This window comes from Rhinichthys klamathensis, unplaced genomic scaffold (assembly GCF_029890125.1).
Source record: "Rhinichthys klamathensis goyatoka isolate OS25496 unplaced genomic scaffold, OSU_Roscu_1.1 h1tg000136l_1, whole genome shotgun sequence".
NCBI classification, from domain to species: Eukaryota; Metazoa; Chordata; class Actinopteri; order Cypriniformes; family Leuciscidae; genus Rhinichthys; species Rhinichthys klamathensis.
This window is the reverse complement of record NW_026606671.1, coordinates 1,675,242-1,696,523: the sequence shown is the minus strand read 5'-3', so window position 1 is coordinate 1,696,523 and position 21,282 is coordinate 1,675,242. Positions and strand designations below refer to the sequence as shown.

The 21,282-nt window shown below is 36.2% G+C and overlaps 1 protein-coding gene across 5 annotated transcripts in view; it reads left to right on the top strand.

Moving 5' to 3' along the window:
- atp8a1 (ATPase phospholipid transporting 8A1) overlaps window positions 1-21,282 on the top strand; it is a 147,987-nt gene that overhangs the window by 66,265 nt on the left and 60,440 nt on the right. For 4 of the 5 annotated variants that reach the window (XM_056257316.1, XM_056257313.1, XM_056257315.1 and 1 more), the window contains exons 12-18: window positions 1,039-1,166; window positions 1,541-1,618; window positions 3,003-3,091; window positions 11,731-11,775; window positions 18,301-18,373; window positions 19,008-19,113; window positions 20,432-20,514. In XM_056257316.1, coding sequence (XP_056113291.1) covers window positions 1,039-1,166; window positions 1,541-1,618; window positions 3,003-3,091; window positions 11,731-11,775; window positions 18,301-18,373; window positions 19,008-19,113; window positions 20,432-20,514 — 602 coding nt within the window. The remainder of the gene's footprint in view (window positions 1-1,038; window positions 1,167-1,540; window positions 1,619-3,002; window positions 3,092-11,730; window positions 11,776-18,300; window positions 18,374-19,007; window positions 19,114-20,431; window positions 20,515-21,282) is intronic. The other variant, XM_056257317.1, reaches the window with a different exon arrangement.

The following is a 21,282-nucleotide window of genomic DNA, read 5'->3' as shown; positions in this document are numbered from 1 at the left end:
TAGCCAAAATATATATATTTTTATGGATACACTAAAAAAAAAATCTTACAGACCTTTTGAATGGTAATTATTTTGAAAAAAAGTGTTTTATTTGATTGGAAAAAGAGTAAAAACAGCATTATTGTGCAATATTATCTTTTTCTGTTTTAATATATTTTAATGTAATTTATTCCTTTGGAGTAAAGATGCTGAAAATTCAGCTTTGACACCAGTCTTCAGTGTCACATGATTCTCCAGAAAGCATTCTAATATACTGATTTGGTGATCAAGAAACTTTTATTATTATATTAATATTGAAAACAGGTGGTACTTAATATTTTTGTGGAAACCATGATACATATTTTTCAGGACTCTTTGATGAATGGAAATTTCAAAAAGGATAGCATTTATTTGAAATAGAAAACATTTGTAACATTGTAAATGTTAAAGTGTTGAACAGAAGTATTTAATAAAAAAAATGTTTTGACCCCAATTATTTGAACAGTTAGGGTTAGAAGTAAAATGGGTTGTGAATGTTGTTTCATGTTGACTTTAATTCTGTCTGAGCTGTCTTGTGTCTGTGGTCTTGTTTTTATCGATTACACTTTTTCTTTGTGCTGCTCTCTTTGTTAAATTTAGTGTTTAAGATCGGAAATCATGATCACCCACCCCAGTGCATTGTGGGATAATGTGTTGCTTTGAATTTTGCTCATATTGCCAAGGCTTCTGCTATGATGTCAAAGACTCGAGTCTCAGTTTAGCTACTAATGAATGGAGACCTAATTGGAGAATTGAATGTAAATTCGTAGGCTAGAGTCTTATCGGAGAGATTGGTTGAAAGAGTTGAATTTGCTCAGATTAGTGTTTGCACAACGCTCGCACAACGCTAGTGGAGCATTGTGGAAACGTTGCAAATTAGACCAGATGAGCTTGTGGCATTGTCCTTCCATCATCCCTCCCCAGTCCACCCCATCCCATCATGCCTTTCATTGCTCAGAAACCTGTCTGTCACCTCACTTGCACTCTCTCCTCTTCCTTCCCTCGCTCTTCTTTTTCCAGATGGTGGAGCAGCTAATTTTGGCCTGAACTTCCTCACCTTCATCATCCTCTTCAACAACCTGATTCCCATCAGTCTTCTGGTGACTCTAGAGGTCATCAAGTTCGTCCAGGCTTTCTTCATCAACTGGGTGAGTGCGAGTCTAAGCCACAGGAGCTGTTCCTGCTTGATGAATCTGCTGTCTTTGAAATGCAGACTGCTTAAACCTCCAGGGCCAATCCCAGAAAACTTCACAGCCCAAACGAAAGTGGAGCTTCATCAAAATAACCCATATGAAGATGCCAAAATTGGATTTAGGGCAGGGCGCTTAAAGCACACAGACACTGCTTTTAGATGCAGTGGAGTTTTGAGTTCTCACTGAATGGCAATACTTTTGAGTGGAGGTTGCTTTTGAGGATGAAAATATAATTTTAAAGTGTTAATCATGTTTTGGAGTCCAGGTGGCAGGGTATCAATAAAAAATGGTTCTGAATATTAATTCTGCTTGGTGACACTGTCATTTAGGACACTGACATGCTGTATGAAGCCACCAACACACCAGCTATGGCCCGGACATCAAACCTGAATGAGGAGTTGGGACAGGTACTGCTTGTCCTCAATTTCAGAAATAAACAAAAGGGGATGAATGAAAATGAAAAATGAAACCAAAATTTTGATTTGATTTACCTTTGCCGTCATCTAACAATCACTTAAAGTTAACCTTTAAAAACACTTCACTTGTAGCATTTAAAATGATTCATTTAACTTCTTTTGTGTTTTATTAGATTTATTCAAACAAAATAATACAGATTTTTACTATCTACTATCTAATGTTACTATATTCTATTCATCAGTTATCAGCGATGATATCAGTTAGTAGAATTTTATTAGGGAATGCATGCTAATGCCAGTTAATATAATGAAGACCTACTTTTTGCTGTCGAGTTAATTCCTGGCTTTACCCAAAAATGAAAATTCTGTCATTATTTACTCACTCATGTCTTTACAAGTTCTTTTCAGAACACAAATTAAGATATTTTTAATGAAATCAAATCAGTTGGCACAGTCACAGGCCACTACCACTTTGACGGTTCAAAAAGTTAATAAAGAGATCGTAAAATGAATCCATATGAATTGAGTGGTTTAGTCTATAAATCTGTAAATTTTCTGAAGAGACCCGATCATTTAATGTGATGAACAGATTGAATTTATGCTTTTATTCACATATAAACATTGATCAGCGAGCATAAACAGAAGCTCAACCGAACCTGCTTTACGTGCGAGAACAAACCGCATTGGTTCTTGCAGAAGCTCAAACATGCTGCGTAACACACGAGAATGAACCTCATTGGTTCTCGCATGTCAAGCAAACATGCTCGAGCTTTTATTTACCTCACGTCAAGTCACCTTCATTTATAAAGCGCTTTTAACAGTATGGATTGTTTCAAAGCAGCTTTACAGTTATAATAGAAATTACCGTAACAGATTGTTTAGGCTTTACAACAGCATTAGGATAAAGTTATATCCTAATGCACAAGTTAACTGATGTGTGCGTTGATAAATGTGTATATGTGAATAAACGCTTAAATTAAATCTGTTCATCATATAAAGCAATTAGTTTTTTCAGAAAATTTGGACTGAACCACTCAATTCATATGGATTAGTTTTACAATCTCTTTATTAACTTTTTGAAACGTCAAAGTGGTAGTTGCTTCGACTTTCAATGGAGGGACAGAAAGCTCTCAGATTTCATCAAAAATATCTTAATTTGTGGTCCGAAGACGAACGAAGGTCTTACAGGTTTAGAAACTACATGAAATAATGACAGAATTAAAATTTTTGGGTGAACTAACCCTTTAAATGTTGTTTTGTTTCGCTCAGAATAAGTTGCATTATGGAAGTAAAATGGGTTGAATATATTTACTTTAAGTCTGCTTACTTTTACCTAATTTACTGTAGTTTATTGCTCTCTTTTTCCTAAAACCAGGTCAAGTACATCTTTTCGGACAAGACGGGCACCCTGACCTGCAACGTCATGCAGTTTAAGAAGTGCACAATTGCAGGCGTGGCCTACGGGTAAGGCTCTGTTTCACATTGCTTTCATAATCAGTAGAGTGTGCATCTGGCTCTAGCTGTCTTGTCCTCAGCTCCCTTGTTAGCAGCTGCCTCGATGCTTCCCTGCACAGCCAGAGTGATTCTATAAATATCAGAGAAGGGGACTCGCAGATTTTCTTCCTTTTTTTACACGCTTAGATAGGAACACAGCGTTTCAGGTTGACTATTTGTCTAATTTGGGACGTTTTTATGGGGCATGCAATGTATATGTCTGTTCTAAAACTAGATGTAGAAAATCGTGTGAGGTTTTACACAGTTGTATTTATAAGCCTAACGTGTTGTGAAAGATTAGATTTCCATTGTGCTATGTGAGTGTTTTTGAAGAAATGTTCATCAGCATGTGGCAGATGAGACAATGATGGCATAGCTCTCTTCCATATCTGTGTCTTTCCTTCTCACCAGATAGATTTTATGAGCACAGTGATGTTTATGGTAAGCAGTTTACGAAAGATGAGGCGTATTGGGCAAGGTCACGTCGGGGCCACGGCACTGAGATTATTGGATGTTTACTTGCACAAGGACTCTAGATCTTATCACAGACACGCCAACCATCACAAAATACAATCTAGTATTCACATTCATGCTTAATAGTGCCTCTTTACATTCTGCATTCAGAGAATAAAGCACATCTCAGCCGTTTCAGAGCTGAATCTAAATGATCTGTGCTCCAGCATTAGGAGCAGCATTAATCCTATTAACTCAATTAAAACTCTTCTGAGATCAGGAGATTCAAGAGGCAGTTCCATTGTGACACTTAAAGGAAAACACTTACTGGAAATATTAAATTCATAATGTTGAAAAATGTATTTAGATTTCCAGTGCTAATGCTTGCAAGGCAGGCAATTATTTTTTTAGGGTTTTAATTTATTAAATGCTGTATTACACTCACCTCAGGCACCTGTCACACTTGGAGTTTATTTTCTCTATATTGAGCCAAGAGGTCAGTCTGTGATTTAAAAATTTTTCTATTGGTCTGAAGTTGTCTTCTGTGTTCACTTGCAGGTTGGAGTTTTCCAAACTTGATTTTTGGTACACAGAAAAATATGTGGCGAGCTTTTGTTTCTGGTCTTGTTTTCTGTGTGCTGTTCATGAGAATCAACACGCAAAGAAATAAAAATCACGATTCATTATGCCAATATTACAATGATATCATCACTGACAGATTTTATATGATGATTTTCATAGTCATTTTATACTTGATCAAAAGTTTGGTGTCAATTTTTTCTTTTTCTTTTTTCTTTTATGCTCACCAAAGCTGCATTTATCTGATAAAAACAGTAATATTGTTTTCTATTGTAAAATATTTTAAAATGTAATTTATTCCTTGGCAAAACTAAATTTTCAGCATCATTACTCCAGTGTCACATGATCCTTCAGAAATCATTCTAATACTGATTGGGTGCTTAAGAAGCATTTTCTATTATCAGTGTTGAAAACAGTTCGGCTGTTTAATATTTTTGTGGATACTGATAAAAAAAAAAGAAGAGGAATTAACATTATAAATGCCTTTACTGACTCCATCCAGCAAAGATGCATTCAGTTGATTTAAAAAAAAGAGTGTTAAAGTGCGTATGTCAGGTTAAATTTGTAATTATGATTAACACAAAATAGTTTGGGGAAATACACATTTGACAAGTTGTTGTATTGTTTTGTATGATTTTCGATACCTAAAGGCAGAATATAAGGTGAAAAAGGTCGTTATTTTCAGTACTCACTTAAAACTGCTCTTCGCCCAAACGGATCGCTTGACGTCATAAGAGGGAGACGTCTCCCAGGGCGCTGAGAAAGTGAGTTTGTGAGCTGTGTTGATAATTGTACGAGTGATAGAGCCAGAGAATTAGTGATTAGGACATTTATTTATTTAGTTAGCTATTGAAGTTAGGTAGTTAGTTAGGTATACGCAGGCGTATTTTCACGATGGTGAATTACTGCGTTTGTGCTGGGTGCTAAAACACAGTTAAAACCGGTCACAGAGTCCACTTTTTCCCAAAAAGCAGGTCTGTGTTCCGTGCCTGGGTCAACTTTGTTCGGACCAAACGCGCTGACTTCAGTGCTGCTTCGGTATCCAAGACGTCGGTCATTTGCAGCGCACATTTCTTCCAGTTTTTATGTTTCCACTGTTCGATCGCGCCCGCGTCTCTCTCTCTCTCTCTCTCTCTCTCTCTCTCTCTCTCTCTCTCTCTCTCTCTCTCTCTCTCTCTCTCTCTCTCTCTCTCTCTCTCTCTCTCTCTCTCTCACCAACACAAACAACCCGCATAATTTGCACGCGAGTTTTATTTATTTTTATACTCGTGTATTCATGCACCGAACCGTGACGCCCGTACCGTTTCGGTTCAATACGAATACATGTACTGTTCCACCTCTAAGTTATGCCTATATTATATATACACCTGCCCAACTCTCCACTGGTTATCTTCACACCAGATATTTATGTTTCTTCAAAAGTGTATGGCTGTGGGGGGTTTTTGAGGGGGATTTTGGATCTGCTCAGACTCAAAACTCACTTGAATAAAATTTGTGGCACGACTCTCTCTTCTGACGTCACAGCTGAGCTGTGTTTTAAAAATATGATCTTGACAGAAATGGCTATAAAGCTTACTGTAGGGTAATTACAATAATAATTTTAATGATAATTACATTTTCACTCAGACATCTAACCCTTATTTAATATATATAAAAAAAAATTTTAACCTGACATAGACACTTTAATAAAAAAAAAAAAAAACATACTGACCCCAAACCTTTGAACAATATGACGTCTGAACGTCCGTACGTTACGTTTAAGAGAATATAACCAGCAAGATCATGCAGTATGAAGCTCATTCGTTCACCCTCTAATTCTACATCCTTGACCTTTGCACCAGGCTAAATTACAATGCTGATGCCTCCTAAGCCAGCATCATTCCTCAAGCCGTTCTTCTAGATATTTCTTTCTACATAGAGGAGGGATCCCTCTGCTTATCCATTGGTGAAGTCAGCATGGTACCCGTTTATTCTCTCTCAAGTATGTTTTACAGCTCTTTTACGTTTGCAAACTGGGCCACTGTATATTTCAGAAGTGAGTCGTGCTCCACCTCCTGAATATTGATGCGATCTTTTATCAGCTTCAAATAAACTTGGTCCCGTTTGATGATGCATCCCTCCTCTTCCCCCACATCTCCTATTGCTGGGCGTCGGAGCGAGTACAGCCACCGAACCAAGTCATTGATGTTTTTGAAGCGTGACATCTTTTCTTGCAGTGAGTGGAGAAACTTGGCGCAAGCCCAAAGGAAGAGTTTGATGTGAAATGTAGCCTAGATTTTTGACTTGACATGTTTGTCGGACTGGAAAAACCAACATGCTGCTAGTGTAGCATGCTGGAGTTCTGGTGTTAATGTTGAGATGAGCTGACATCTTTCCACTAGACCTTGCATTTTATGTCTCTTTTGTGTTTCTGTCCGAGGTGAATTTCTTGAATTTCTCAGATTTTTCGTTCACATGTCTTCATTGAAAACTCTCCCCATTGACCCAAAAAAATCTCAAGGCATCTCCTAAATCCACAGTGAGTGACTACACTAATAACACCAGCACATCATTTTATGTCTCAATTATGTTCATTTACACTTCTAAACCAATCTCGTTCATTTAGTAAACAAAGGTTTGGTCTGCCGGTGTCATATGTAGACCAAGAGGTTGAAAAGTTGGTTTTGATATGATCTCAGATGATATATCTTTGACTTAAACTTATTTTATTTAAACTAATTTAACATTTCTAGTTTTTGTCTAATATTTTATTTTGCTTTTGTTTAACTTAAAATTTTTAATAGTTTTTGTTAACAATAACAACACTGTACAGTAGACTTGAATGTTGTTGTTTTTATGCACACGTGCTGGTGTCTCTGTCAACATTGGACCGTTTTCTGTCCTCATAGTCTTAATTTCAGACATTAATAGCCATGTGTCTCACGTAAAACAAAGATTTGACATTGTCACAAAAGCGTGCGATGTGTTTTGGCCCCCCATGACTCTTTCCCCCCTGCTTGTGTTACGTTGCACAGCTAAATAGAACAGTAATTAATGAGGAAATCCCTTTGGCTAAAGATGTTAATTAATTTAATGAGATTTCATGGAGACATGATGGCCAAAGTGCTCTTTAGCCCTCAGCACTAGAGGAAATTATTGTATTTCTTTGCTTTTGGAACTGTCATAACTGTGTTTGGGTTGTAAAGCTGGGCAGTCTTTATTGGATAATTTTCACTTCCTTTTCTTATTTATAGGCCTACATCAGGGTCTCCTCTGGCCCCATCTCCTTTGCAACTTATTAAAAACACATTAACATGTGTGGCCTGGATCTAGCTTGGCATATTACCTAATAGCATTATCTAATGTGTGTGTATGCCAGTGATTTAAGAAGAAACCATTGTAGGAGCATAGAGTGTAGTCTCATTGGATGTAGTCTCAGGCAGAGACATAGAATGATTGACAAACAAGATGATTATATGGTGCAGTAGCAGGAGTGCTGCTTTGCCTCTTTTGTTCATTGTTTGTGAATTGTTGTGTGTTAATGTCCAGCTGTACTCACCCCACCCCCAAATGTCTCTCGGGTTAGACATGATCTCATCTGTGCAATGAACTTGGAAACTGATAAACATTACCCATTTAGGTCAGGTGGTAGGACGGGGTCTGAATCCATATTGTCAGAATAAGAAAAACAAAATATATACTATTTGTTTATATTATTGTATAGCTAAATTGGCAAGTATATTCATTTACCAACTTGGGGTTGAACCAGAGTTGGAGTCTTGATCCTTTATAATATAAATGTGACTTTGGTCTTAGTCTCATTACTTTAAAAAAAAAAAAAAAATTAAATGCTGCAGTAATTTCAGCATTGTTTTGTATTTTGGTTAATTAGAGAAAAAAAAAAAAAAAAAAAAGTCAGATATGATTTTATGAAATGGATTTTTTTTTTGTAACATTTAGACAACATATAAAATGAAATGTAAAAAATATGATATTATATTTAAATGCTTTTATGATCTAAGCACTGTAGTTTTATTGTGGAGGGCAAAACAATGCAATGCTACAAATAAACATTTCTCAATATCCCTATATATGTATTGTATTAGATTTGAAAAATTATAGGAATATTCAAGTAAACCTAAGTTGCTTCTGTCCAATATGTGTTCATCTTGAAATATTGCTAACAATATACTGTATAACTTATTATTATGTTTACTTCATAAAAATGTATTAAAGATTTCACAGAAAACAGACACATGTATCACAACCTGAAGGATAACAGACACATGTATCGCAACCTGAAGGGCAATGTTTTTAGAAAACTAAAATGCCTTTTACTGGGAATGAACTATCAATTTGATGACAGAAGGCATGTAATAGATTGCGTACAACAGGTTTTTCAGCATTTTAGAGGTCTTTTAGGTACAGTTGATTCCAACTTTGATTTCAGTTCATTGCAATGTGTAGGTTTTTTATGTTTTGTTTTTGACTGACAAGGCTGGATCTAGGCCTCAAGAGTCAAGAAGTCTATTGTGGATCAGGTCTTGACTCCAATTCTTGTTTGAACCTGCAACATTAACAGCCATAATCTTTACCAACTAGGCTGCACCACCTTTTTAGCAAGTACTTTTGAGAGTCTGTTTGAAGTGAGCTGAGGTAGTGCAGTTCTGCAGGGATACCTTGGTGCAAGTCTCTCAGGTACCCTACTGCTTTTCTCGATCTTGTTGCTCTAAGCTCTTTTTCTCAGTAACAACCCAAAAGGGTCTGACACGGCTAGCATTTGTCTTTTTTAAACCATGTTTGTTTTAAAAGACCCAAGTCCCACCAGTCTGCAGAAATCTGTTTTGTTTGGATGCTGAAGAAGTCGTCGAGTCTAATACCTGCAGGACTTGTGTTGGCCTATATTAGCGTAAATGCACTGTTCCCCCCTGCTGAAATGCAGTTCTTCTGTTTCAGCGTACTAAACAATTCTCTTCCCCCTGAGGCTGATGGTACAGAGTCAGATATGTGCATGACCAGTCAACCTGCCTTTTGCTTTTGTAGTTTCTGTCGAGTCATAATTTGGGTTTGAAATACGCCACATGAAGCAATAGGGTCAATGCTAATGCTTTTTACCCAAGCAATATTTTGTCAACGTAGGATCATTAATAGCATATTGGACATTTTACAGATTTTTCCATTCTTTTTTTTTTCTTTCATTTTCCAATTTCTTTTCCTTGCACTTTTCTTATTTAATCAATTTTCTGTTCTTTTTCCTTTTCTCTTTTTTCTTTTTCTTTCTTTTTGTTTTCCTGATAGATCTTCTGAAGTTATGTATTCCTACATTCATGACAAACCCCATTTAAAAAGTACTATGGCTGTACCATGATAAATTGACCGTATCAGATGTACCTGAATACCGTAGTACTTTGATGTATACCACGATACTGAATGATTTCCATATTCACGGACCATGTAAAGGAGACTTCAAATAATAACGTGACATGGTACATGTCCACAAATCTATGTACTATGGTTGGGACTTATAATACCATGTGACACGTGGCATTTGTTATTATTGTGTTGTGTGTACATTGCTCTTTCAAAACGTTTTCTACAATACACACAACTCCATGTATTGTTTTGTTTTTTTATTTCCCTAGTGTGCTATTCTCCCGTTGTGTCATAATATTAACTCTGCTCATTCTAACTTTTTCCCTTTACCAGTGTCTGGTCCTTAAACACATGGTCAGGCCAATGTCCACTCGTATTACAATTAACAAAGCCCTCAACGCCTGAATCTGTTGACCTGAGCAAAGATGCGAGAATAATTTTTTGCTGTCAAGCCGGCAGCAGTGGCTGTGTCTCCCTATCCCAGCAGAATCGCTTTAGCAGCCAGCAATTCATCCACTGCCCCTCTACTAGCACTGGCTTGTCTTATCCTTTCTATATAGTAGATAATGTAGCCATTCCAGTATTCATCTAATTATTTGTCTTACCTTGGATTAGTGCTCTTTAATTAGCTGTAGTCACAGTATGCTGTTTATTGGTTAGTCATTCTCCCTTACCCTTCAAATTCATGTGAGGTCTGTTGCATTAAATCTGATTATTTGTTAGACAATTAGTGTGGATAAATCTTAGAGTTTTACCTTGCAGTGAATACATTTTTAATTCTTTATTTTGGATCAACGCTCTTGCATCTCACAAAATCCCTTTATTCAATTTGGTCTAACTTTTCTTAACGTGTTTGCAGGAATTAGTTTTACAAAATATAAATTGGATTTATTGAGATGCATCTGTTCATGTTAATTTATTAATTAAAGCATAAACATTATGCTTTCTATTCAAAGTATATCAATAAATTCTCTTAAGCTAGGGATGCACGATGATATCGGGACAACATCGGTATCGGCCGATAAAAGCTTAAAATGACCATCATCGGCATCGGCCGATATGAATATTTCTGCCGATGAGCCTTGCCGATAGGGTGGCGTGTTTCCTATGCGCACGTGACGACCGTGAACGAAGCATGAGCGCCAGCAACTTAAACTTCCAACTAGGGGTGTGCCGTGCGTCTCACGGTTTTTGATCGTGGACGATTAAAATGTCTCCACTATCTGCTTTTGAAGAAAAATCATAGTATCGTGCATTCTATCAGTTCAATTCTGGCGCCTTCATCTCAACATACTGTACAACGCGACGTACATTCACATCACATGTAAACGCAGAGGTAGAGTTACACTCACGGGACACCGCAATTCACAAAAGTTCATTGTTTGCATGTGCGTCAAAGTCTTGCTAGGTAAACATGTCATTCACGTGCTGATGCGCTGTTCTAACATCCGCTTTTCTGAGCGCGTTACACCCGACGCTCACAGGAACTAAAAGCCTGTCACAGCGCCTGCATACTGGACTAATCTTTCCAGTCTTATTGCGCTGATACTGTCAAATACACACAAGGTTTACATAAACAAAGTTGGTTATGTCTAAAGTGAAAGCAAACAGAAAATCTGCTTGTCAAATGCGTGTATATTAGACGCGTCGCGTTACTCGCGTGCAGTTCTTAAAGAGACAGTAATAATATTCTGCCGCTTGTCTTTAAAGAGATACTGCACCCAGAAATAAAAATTCTGTCTATCTAATGTTGTTTCAAACCTGGATTCATTTCTTTCTTGTGCTTAAATATACTATGGAAGTCACTGGAGTACAGCAACTGTTTGGTTAGCCACATTCTTCCAAATAACTTTTATAATTTCAACAGAAGAAAGAAACTTGAGAGAGTAAATGATGACAATTTAAATTTTTGGGAGAACTATCCCGTTAATGTTAATAAAACAACAAAACACAGAGGAAATCACTCACTGCTCTTGACTGAGAACATTAATAGAAGCTTTAATAAGCTTTTTTTGCACTTAAAAAAAATACAAATATATCGGTATCGGCATCGGGCAAAATGAGTTTGAAAATATCGGCATATCGAATATCGGCCAAAATCCTATATCGTGCATCCCTATCTTAAGCCCATTTCTATAGATGTGATTTATTGCACAGGCAGACATGGGTAAACGTGGTCATTTGGGTTCTGTTTTGTCTGTAACTCTCTTCACTCCACCCTACAGTCATGCGGCTGAAGTTGAGGATGGTAGTTTTGCGGAGGAGGACTGGTAAGGACCAACACCATTGGCTGTATGCTTTATGCTTCTGTGATGTGTTCTTGCTGTGTTGCCTTGTGAGGAATGTGGTTTGAGCCCTTTTCTTGTGATGTGGTTGTGTTTATTGGACTTTGTCTGCACGGTGTCACCCTAAATTAACGTGAAGACAGATTCCTGTTGAATGTAAATTAAAAAGGAGCTGTTGTCTGATATTCTGTGCTGTGCTGGTTTGATTTAATCGAATAAATCCGTTGTTTTGGGCTGTACTGTATGGTTAAGACAGCAACAGGTGTTTTCTATTGTAGACTGAGTTTGTCTTTGATTTCTCAGCACAAACTTGTTTACTACAGAATATTGTTTTTGTATATATATGAGTCACTCTATGGTGTAACTTTTGCTATATATATAGAACCCAGTAACTGTCAAAAGTTTGGAAACACTATTATAATTTTTTTTTTAATGTTTTTGAAAGAAGTCTCTTATGCTCTAAGGCTAAGGCTGCATTAATTTAAGCAAAAAATACAGTGAAAACTGTAATATGAAATATTATTAAAAATTAAGAGAACTGTTTTCTATTTGAATATATTTTAATTTATTCCTGTGTTGTCAAAGCTGAATTTTCAGCATCATTACTCCAGTCTTCAGTGTCACATGATCCTTCAGAAATCGTTCTAATATGATGATTTCTTATTATCTTTGTCTATAGCCATGTTTCCATTCACTTGTCAATCGAATTATCTGAAGTTCGGTAAAAAACCTCATGCGAATAAAGCTGGTGAAAGTGTGTTTCCATCAAACGGCTTTAAAGCGGATAAAAACCTGTGCGTAATGACGTCACATGCTGTTTTGCGATCAAATTGGTATATCGAATTGATTTGAGACATGTTAAGGTGTTTCCATTCATTTTCTCATCGAATTGCACAACATTCAAGCCAACATTTGCGAACAAAGTTTTACTAGGCAAAATGGATCGCACCATGATAACGTTTCCATCCGCGTTTATCGCATAAGCCGTATATCGATCAAGATAAAATTCGATGAGACCGATCGTATTTCATTTGAGTCGATATTCATGAAATTCAATCGAATTTTACTGTTTCCATAAGGCATTTTTCATTCGATATCACTTAATGCGGATAAAAACATGTGGATGGAAACATAGCTATTGTTAAATGCTCCTCAACATTTTCGTGGAAATGGTGAGACTTTTTTTAGGATTATTTTGATGAATCGAAGTTCTGTGAACAGCATTTAATTGTATTTATTAAATATCTTTTGTAATTAAAAATGTCTTCACTGTCACTTTTGACCAATTCAATGCATTTTTGATGAATTATAGTATTAATTTCTCTCTTTTTAATCTTACCACAAATGCTTAAATGGTATTGTTTTCACAAAAATGTTAAGCAGCAAAAAAATTTTTATAAAACGGATAGGTCCGGTCCTTGATTTCTGATTGGTTGAGCCGCGTTTGAAGCCGTTGTAAATTATTAAACAAAAATACACCTGTGACCGCATTACATTAGTATTACTGCGCAACTGCCGTTTGTGATTCTTTGTTGCTGCATGTGTTGCTTGGCAACCTCTTTGGAACTACATTGCTTGGCGGAGGAATGTGTTATAATGTTATATTTTTTGTTTTATAACCGTTTGTATAAAAGCTCCGCCTCGTGCCTAACAACGGCCCTTAGCTGTTCTAAATTCAATGTAAAACACGGCTTTGTGGGGCTTATTGGTTTATTCAACATTGACAATAATAATAAATGTTTCTTGAGCAGCAAATCAGTATATTAGAATGATTTCTGAAGGATCATGTGACACTGAAGACTGGAGTAGTGATGCTGAAAATTCAGCTTTCCTTTCCCATCACAGGAATAAATTACTTTTTAAAATGTATTAAAATAGAAAAACAATTTATTTTAAAGTGTAATTTTTCACAATATTATTGTTTTTACTGTATTTTTGATCAAATCAATGCAGCCTTGGTGAGCATAAGAGACTTTTCAAAAACACAAGAATGTAATGTTTCAACTTTCCATACTTTTTTGACAGGCACTGTATATAGCAAAAGTTAGGCCATTTAGCAAAAGTTTTCCGATTTCAGTCTACTCTATGGTTGCTGTCCCTGTGTAACCTGCAGTTAAAGGTCATGCTTAAAGAACAGTGATGTATGTAGATTTGTGACCAGTCTCCAGGATTGAACTTTTGGAAAGCAATCCATATCATGACACACTTTATGATTTCTAACTGGAACAGCCAAACTCAAGACACATTAATTTTAGACAACACTAATAAAATATAAATGGAGCTCCAGCTTGAAAATTTTACTTCCCATTTGGACATTACTGAAATATCCCTCAGAGCATATGAGAAGCAAAAACCCTGACTGACATCACTTTATGTGGGTAAATCGTTCTGGGTCAAATTTCACCTAAAGTAAGAAAACAATTAAATAAATCATATTCTGAATAAAGACTATAAAAGACCAGTTCTCGTTTACTGCTAAATATATATTATTTACATTTATTTATAACATTAATGCTGTACATTGTTAATATTTACTTTACTCCATTTATACTGATTACAATTTCAATGTATAATATTTAATTTTTACTTTTAATATATTACGCTTTCTACATTTACATTATTGTTACAGTAGCGGCGTTATAAATTAAATCAATCTTCCACATCCAGCATGGACCCCATGAGGACAATTTGCACTTAGTGAACGGGGCTCTAGAGATCTCCATAGTGTCCCTAGAAGAGCAGGATTCCTGTGGAGAGAATTGAAAGTCATGTTGTGTCCATAAGATTGAATATCTTCGTAACTCGAAAATGTTTTACAAGCCCATCTGATATTGATATTAAAATCTATCTTTAGCAAGTCTGTCAGGTTTATCTAATAAAGCCTAGTAGGGGTTGTATTGCACTCAAAATATAACATAATTCAGAATAATGTTTCCACAAATTGAAAATGGATTTTCGTAAAATGAAATTAAATAATGAATATTAACGCGGATACTTTCTACAGCGGAATCCTGAAATTGAGTTTCTTTTGTGGAACATGAAAAAGAAGAAATGCTGATAACATTGGACCCCGTTGACTTTTATTGTAAGGACAAAGGCACATTTTTCAAAACATCATATTTTTGTGTCCATAGAAAAAAAAAAAGTCATACGGGTTTGGAATGACATGGAGGTGACATTTTTAATTTTGGAGTGAGCTATTTATCTAACTAAATATGTATGTTTAAGGGATAGTTCACCCAAAAATGAAAGCCCTGTCATCATTTACTCACCCGCAAGTTTTTCCAAACCTGTATGAATTTCTTTCTTCTGCTGAACACAAAAGATATTTTGAAGAATGTCAGTAACCAAACAGTTGATGGACCCCATTGACTTCCATAGTTTTTTTTTAATTATTATTATATGGAAGTCAATGGGGTCCATCAACTGTTAGTTCCCATATTCTTCAAAATATCTTCTTTTGTGTTCAGCAGAAGAAAGAAACTCATATAGGTTTGGAACAACTTGAGGGTGAGTAAATGATGATGGTTTTCATTTTTGGGTGAACTATCCTTTTAAGCACAAAACATTAATGTAGTCTCAATGTAGATGGATCAATCAAGAATAAAAGCATACGTAACAAAAAATGCTGGCCGAAAGGACTGGGTTCCCTGTTGTAGCAAAACAATTGTCTGTTTTTTCCAGATAAAAGCTTCTGGAGAATTTCATCATTAACTTATGCACTGTATATGCAGTATCTGTCTTTGGCTGTGAGCATTAAGTCCGCAGGACAGGATTGTAGCTTCATTTGAGCGGTGAAGCCATGTGCAGGGGAACAAAGGAAGCGTGTGTGCATGTGTCTTGTGGGAGTTGTGTAAGCAACACTGACATATTTCTCGTGCCCCTCCACCTCTGCTGTTTACTCTGTTTTTTCCCTCTCATAAACATGCTCACATTTAAACAATGGTGAACTACTGCTTACTTTTCAGTGGAGTTGTAATAGGAAATGCTGCAATGGCCTGTGTGGTGCGTGTGATAGAGAAAGAAATAACGTGTTTATCTGTTATAGTCCATTATAGTTCAATACTGCAGTAGATTGCGGTAGGGATATGAATGAATGAGCAAAATCGGGCCATCGAGGGCTGATAACTACAGTGTCGCATTCAGTTTCCATGGAGACGATTGTCCGCTGGGCTTTGGATCACCAATAACAGAGGCTGTCTTCAGAATGCAGTAGCATGCACAGTCTATTCTGAATACTGCTTACTACTTCTATAAATAGCATGTGATGCTATATGCATTATGTAACGTTAAGCATTCAACATCATTGTCACATGACCTCATTACTTATGTTTAATTGAGCCAAAGTTATAAATAATAACACACCAAAAATGATGGTGGCACGCTAATTTTGTATTAAAGTCTTGAGAAAGTCAAATGATGAGTTAGGGCGTTAAAAATTGCAATAATTATTATAATGCTTCCAGCTCTTGACAAACCAGTAATTTGTGCAGTGTTATCTGCATTTGTTTGATCACAAATACCATTTTAAAAAGTACAATTGTAAAATATTATTACAGTGTAAAAGAACTGTTTTTCTATTTTAATTAATTTGTCAATGTAATTTATTCTTGTGATGCCAAAGATTCAGTGTCACATTTTTAGAAATCATTCTAATATGCTGATTAGATGCTTAAGACCTTTTAAAAAAAACTGTTTCTGATGAATATTTTTGTGGAAACCGTGATTATTTTTATTTATTTTTATAGAACGTTCATAAGAACAGCGTTTATTTGAAATGGAAATCTTTTGTAACATTATAAATGCCTTTACTGTCACTTTTGATCAAATTAATGCATTCTTGTTGAATAAAAGTATGAATTAATAGGAAAAATAGGAAATTAGAAATGAATAGGAAGCTGTAAACGTACATTTATTCATTTATAGTAATATGAAATATGCTGTGTCATTGTATTTCTATGTGTATATATGCGCCCTAGCTTTTGCTCAAAGTACTCCGTCAGCGCGGCAGCAGAGATCCTAATGTTCACGTTGCATGATACGTGGCCTTTTCTGTTCGAAAGCTACATTTTCTGCTTGTTGCACATTCGGACTGATGTTCGACCAATGCATTTTAACACGTTTGAAACCTGAACCTTTTTGTGTGTGAGTGAAAGGAGCATGTCTGCACGTATCCCTGCACGTATTGAGGTGCTGAGAGACAGGAAATTGGGTTTTTGCTGGTGTCAGCGCAGTTTCATAATGTGCACCTCTTAGTGTGATAAATTTGTCCTCCTTTTTATGCCCCCCAATTCCCCCACCCCCCTATGATTTTGTCCTTACCTCAACATGACATCTTCAGTCTAAGAGTTGAAGCTCACCAACCAATCATCTGCAACATGTTTGATCTAATGCACTGGTGAGGTGAACAATGCTGTACACTGAACCCAGTGTGACGAAACATTACATTTTCCCCCCAGACTCCTTTGCCAGAAGCCGCAAATCTCACCTAACCTTTTCACGGTCAGATTTATACGGTTCTGATTTCTGAGGCTGCCGCTGCAGTAAGATGCTCTGATCAAATGTCCTTTCCGCACTGGCTTGGGCGAGGGTTAATGTAGTATTTGAACTGGTTCTTAAAAATGTCATGTTCAGCATACAGCTATAGACATGTCCACTACTGAGCCATTGAATGGCCTGTATATCACAGACCTACTAATCAATACCCTTTCTAAAAATGCTGTAGTCTGCAAGGTGTAAATTCAGTGCACCTCTACTGATGAGATTGTCAGTGGGTGGTCACATGATGTTTGCATCCACTCTAAATAGATGTTTCATGAATAGTAAGAGGATAGGTTTTTTATAATGCAAAAGCTTTAGTGTCTGATAATAATGTGCTACTAATGTTAAAGTGGGAATCGGGGTGTTTGGGGGCCAAAGCTAAGGAGCAAGGCATTTGAGGGAATTAATGTTTGACAAAGATGAGCTTTCCCTGAGCTTTCTCTTTTGCATATTGTTAATATTGATGAGACCGTCCTTTATAGTCATCTTTGTTTATTTGCATTATGTTTGATTTAATAGCTAAACATTATTTTCTTTTAATTGAAAATCTGTTATAAATAAATGTTGCTTAGTCACATGTGTGCATTAATTTTAATTTTACATTATAGATGCATGCAATACTTCAGCCTCTTAATGGTTGCTTTTGTTAATTTTAACTTAATGTAATTTAGTTAAATGCTTATTTTATTTTATTTTTTTTAATTAAAGAATCATTGGCACCCCCTGCAGTACCACTGCAGACCCCCTAGGGCTCAAATATGTACAGTAAATGGCACTTCATAAACAAACAGACTGATGCTTAGCAATTGGAGACAGTTTATTTTCCATTATTTTTCAGATCATTTTCACTGCAAATGGAGAATTGTTGTTTTTTAGTGAAGGGAGACAAAATGGCCCTTTTGTTTATAAATGAGAGCACCTGCTTCTGTATTTATCTCTGTCTTCCTTCATATCTCTCTTTGTATGCAGTCACAGCACTCAGTCCACAGAGGAAGCTGGATTTAATGACCCCAGCTTACTGGAAAACCTCCAAAGTAATCATGTAAGTACTGTAATGGCATCACAGCTGCTCAGTCATGCCCAGCCAGCCAGAAATTTACACACAGGCTCTGATATCCACACGCTCCCACCTCCTATCTTCCCTCACGGCTCTTCTTGCTCATATCAGCTCTGTTCTGCCCACCTTGGTGTTTAGTAGTGTACAATCACAAATCTAGGCCTTTTGTCAATGTTAAGGCTAGTTCACACCAAGTACGATTACTATAACGATAAAGATATAGTTTTAGAAATTGTTCGATATATAAAAGAATAGCAGAGTTCACACCACAACTATAACGGTACAGAATCACTTTCAGCATTTATGTCAGCATCAGTGTTGATTTGCAGAAAATTACAAGCTGTTCAATTTTTGCTTTCAATCTGCTAAGCATGCTTGGAGAACGTCTAAGCTTGTCAGATCATTGGATCGTAGTGATAAGTATAACTGTAAATCATCTGCATAGCTGTAAAAAAAAATGATATGTTGTTACAGATTCAAGAGGTAACACATAAGTTGAAAACGAAATTTGTCCTAACACCAATTCATGTCTGTACAACAAACCATCAAGGATGAGTTTCATTCTAAAGATTAATATGTAGAGATTGAGTTTCTTATGCTTTAGTTTTTTCCTACACAGCCCACTGCTCCAGTCATTAAAGATTTCATGACCATGATGGCTATCTGTCACACGGCTGTCCCTGAACGCACTGACAACAAGATCACCTACCAGGCTGCTTCCCCAGGTCAGTCAAAATCCCCATACACTTAAACAGCAAATATTTGTACATTGGGGCTGTCAGTTGTTTAAAAAATGTAATAAAATGAATTGTGACATGCCGATTAATTACAAATATAACTGTTGAAAAAAAGCCCACAGAGGAAGATTTCCCTAATATATATATATACACTACCGTTCTAAAGCTATTTCAATACCGATTTTTTTTTCCAGTAAAGATGCATTAAATGATCAGAAATGACAGTAAAGACATTTATAATCTTATAATTTAATGAACCTTCAATTAATTTGAAGAATCCTGAAAAAGTTTTTAACATTGATAATGAAGCAGATTTGTTCTGCTTAATATGTTGTGAAAACTTTGATAATAAATGTTTGTTTTTTATTAGCATTCATAGCATTCATCACGGGTAAAGATTTTATATATTTCAAATATATTACAATATAAAACAGTCACAATATTACTGTTTTTACAGATTTTTTGATCAAATAAATGCAGCCTTTGTGTGCATAAGAGACATGTTTCAAAAACCTTAAAAATCTCACTGACCCCAAACTTTTGAGTGGTAGTGTATGGATTCAATAGATGCATCTTTAAATATAGCAAATAAATCTATAGATGTAGTTCTACTAATGTGGAAACTGATCCACAAATGGATCATTGAACTAATTTCAGGCTCTAAGACAAGACAGACAGCTGGTTGCTGTTGATGGAGTACAGGAAGTGAAGAGGGCAGCCACAGCATGATCTTAATTTCCTGTTCCTCTTTCTAATGATTCTGATTTGGTTTTCCAATCTCTAGCAGACATCAGTGTTCAGATGAGACGGATCAGTGTTGTGAATCTGTTAGGATGCTTTTTATCAAGTTGCCTGATAACAGATATAATTTGTTCGTAAGACATTCATGAATGTGAAATAATGCAGGCAAAGAAACAGATGAGTTAATTAATGCAGGTTCACTCTCTCCGGTGCTTGCATTTGACACCTTCATGGTTATGCATAATTTATCTTTTTAGCATTTTTCAGAATTTATCCCTAGCTTTGAGGCTTAGCGAGACTGGTGACCCATTTTAATTTCACGTCTGTGCAGCGGTGCATTGAATATTAGCCAGACCACGTTTGAGATAAATGGAAAGCACGGGCGGATGATTTTTTTGTAGAGATCGATCGCAGGACGAAAGGTAACAGCAGGTTTTAGTAGTGCCACCTCATCTCCAACAGTTTGTCTGCTTAGTGTTGTGAACAAGTAGTCATATACCAGACGCTTTTATCCAATGTGACTTAACCGCCACCTGCCTTCACCAAATGCTGTCTTGTTCCACAGATGAAGGTGCTTTGGTTCGGGCAGCAGAAGACCTGGGTTTTGTGTTCTCTGGGAGAACTCCAGACTGTGTTATTGTGGAGTCGGTAAGTAAAGACGTTGTGGGAATTGATGATGAGTTGCAGTGGGAACGTGACTCGCCCTCTGTCATGCTGCATAGCTCACTCACACTTTGCACTCTGGAGAACTATTAAAGGCAATTTGTACGCCGGGGTCCCTCTTCAACAGATCCATTATATCCTTATTATAATGTATTATAGAGAGGAAGCCATCGCAGACCTGTGGCAACTTCATTTTTATATACCAATAAATAACAAACATTCTTTCTGTCTGAAACAAATAACCCTTTCACGATCTTTTCTGCACTGCTGTTCGGCAAGGATGCTACTGAATCTCCACAGCATTTTTTTTTTTTTTTTTTTAAGAAATAATACTTTATTGAGCAAGGATGCATTAAACCGCAGGGTGCATTAAAGTAACTGTAAAGATTTTTACATTGTTACAAAAAAATTCTGTTTCAAATAAATGATGTTCTTTTGAAGTTTCTAATCATCAAAGAATCCTAAACAAAATGTATCACGATTTCCACAGAAAAATATTAAGCAGCTCAACATTTATAATTTATAATATGTTGAAAGTTGACATGTATAATCATTATTTATATCATCATATATCACTATTTTAAAATAGAAAACAGTTGTTAAATTTGAATAATATTACTGTTTTTGCTGTATCAAATCAATGCAGCCTTGGTGTGCATAAGACAAAAACTATTTTAAGAAATCTTAAAGACCCCAAACTTTTGAATAATAGTGTGTTAGCAACTGTAGAAATTAACATTAACCAAGATTAAT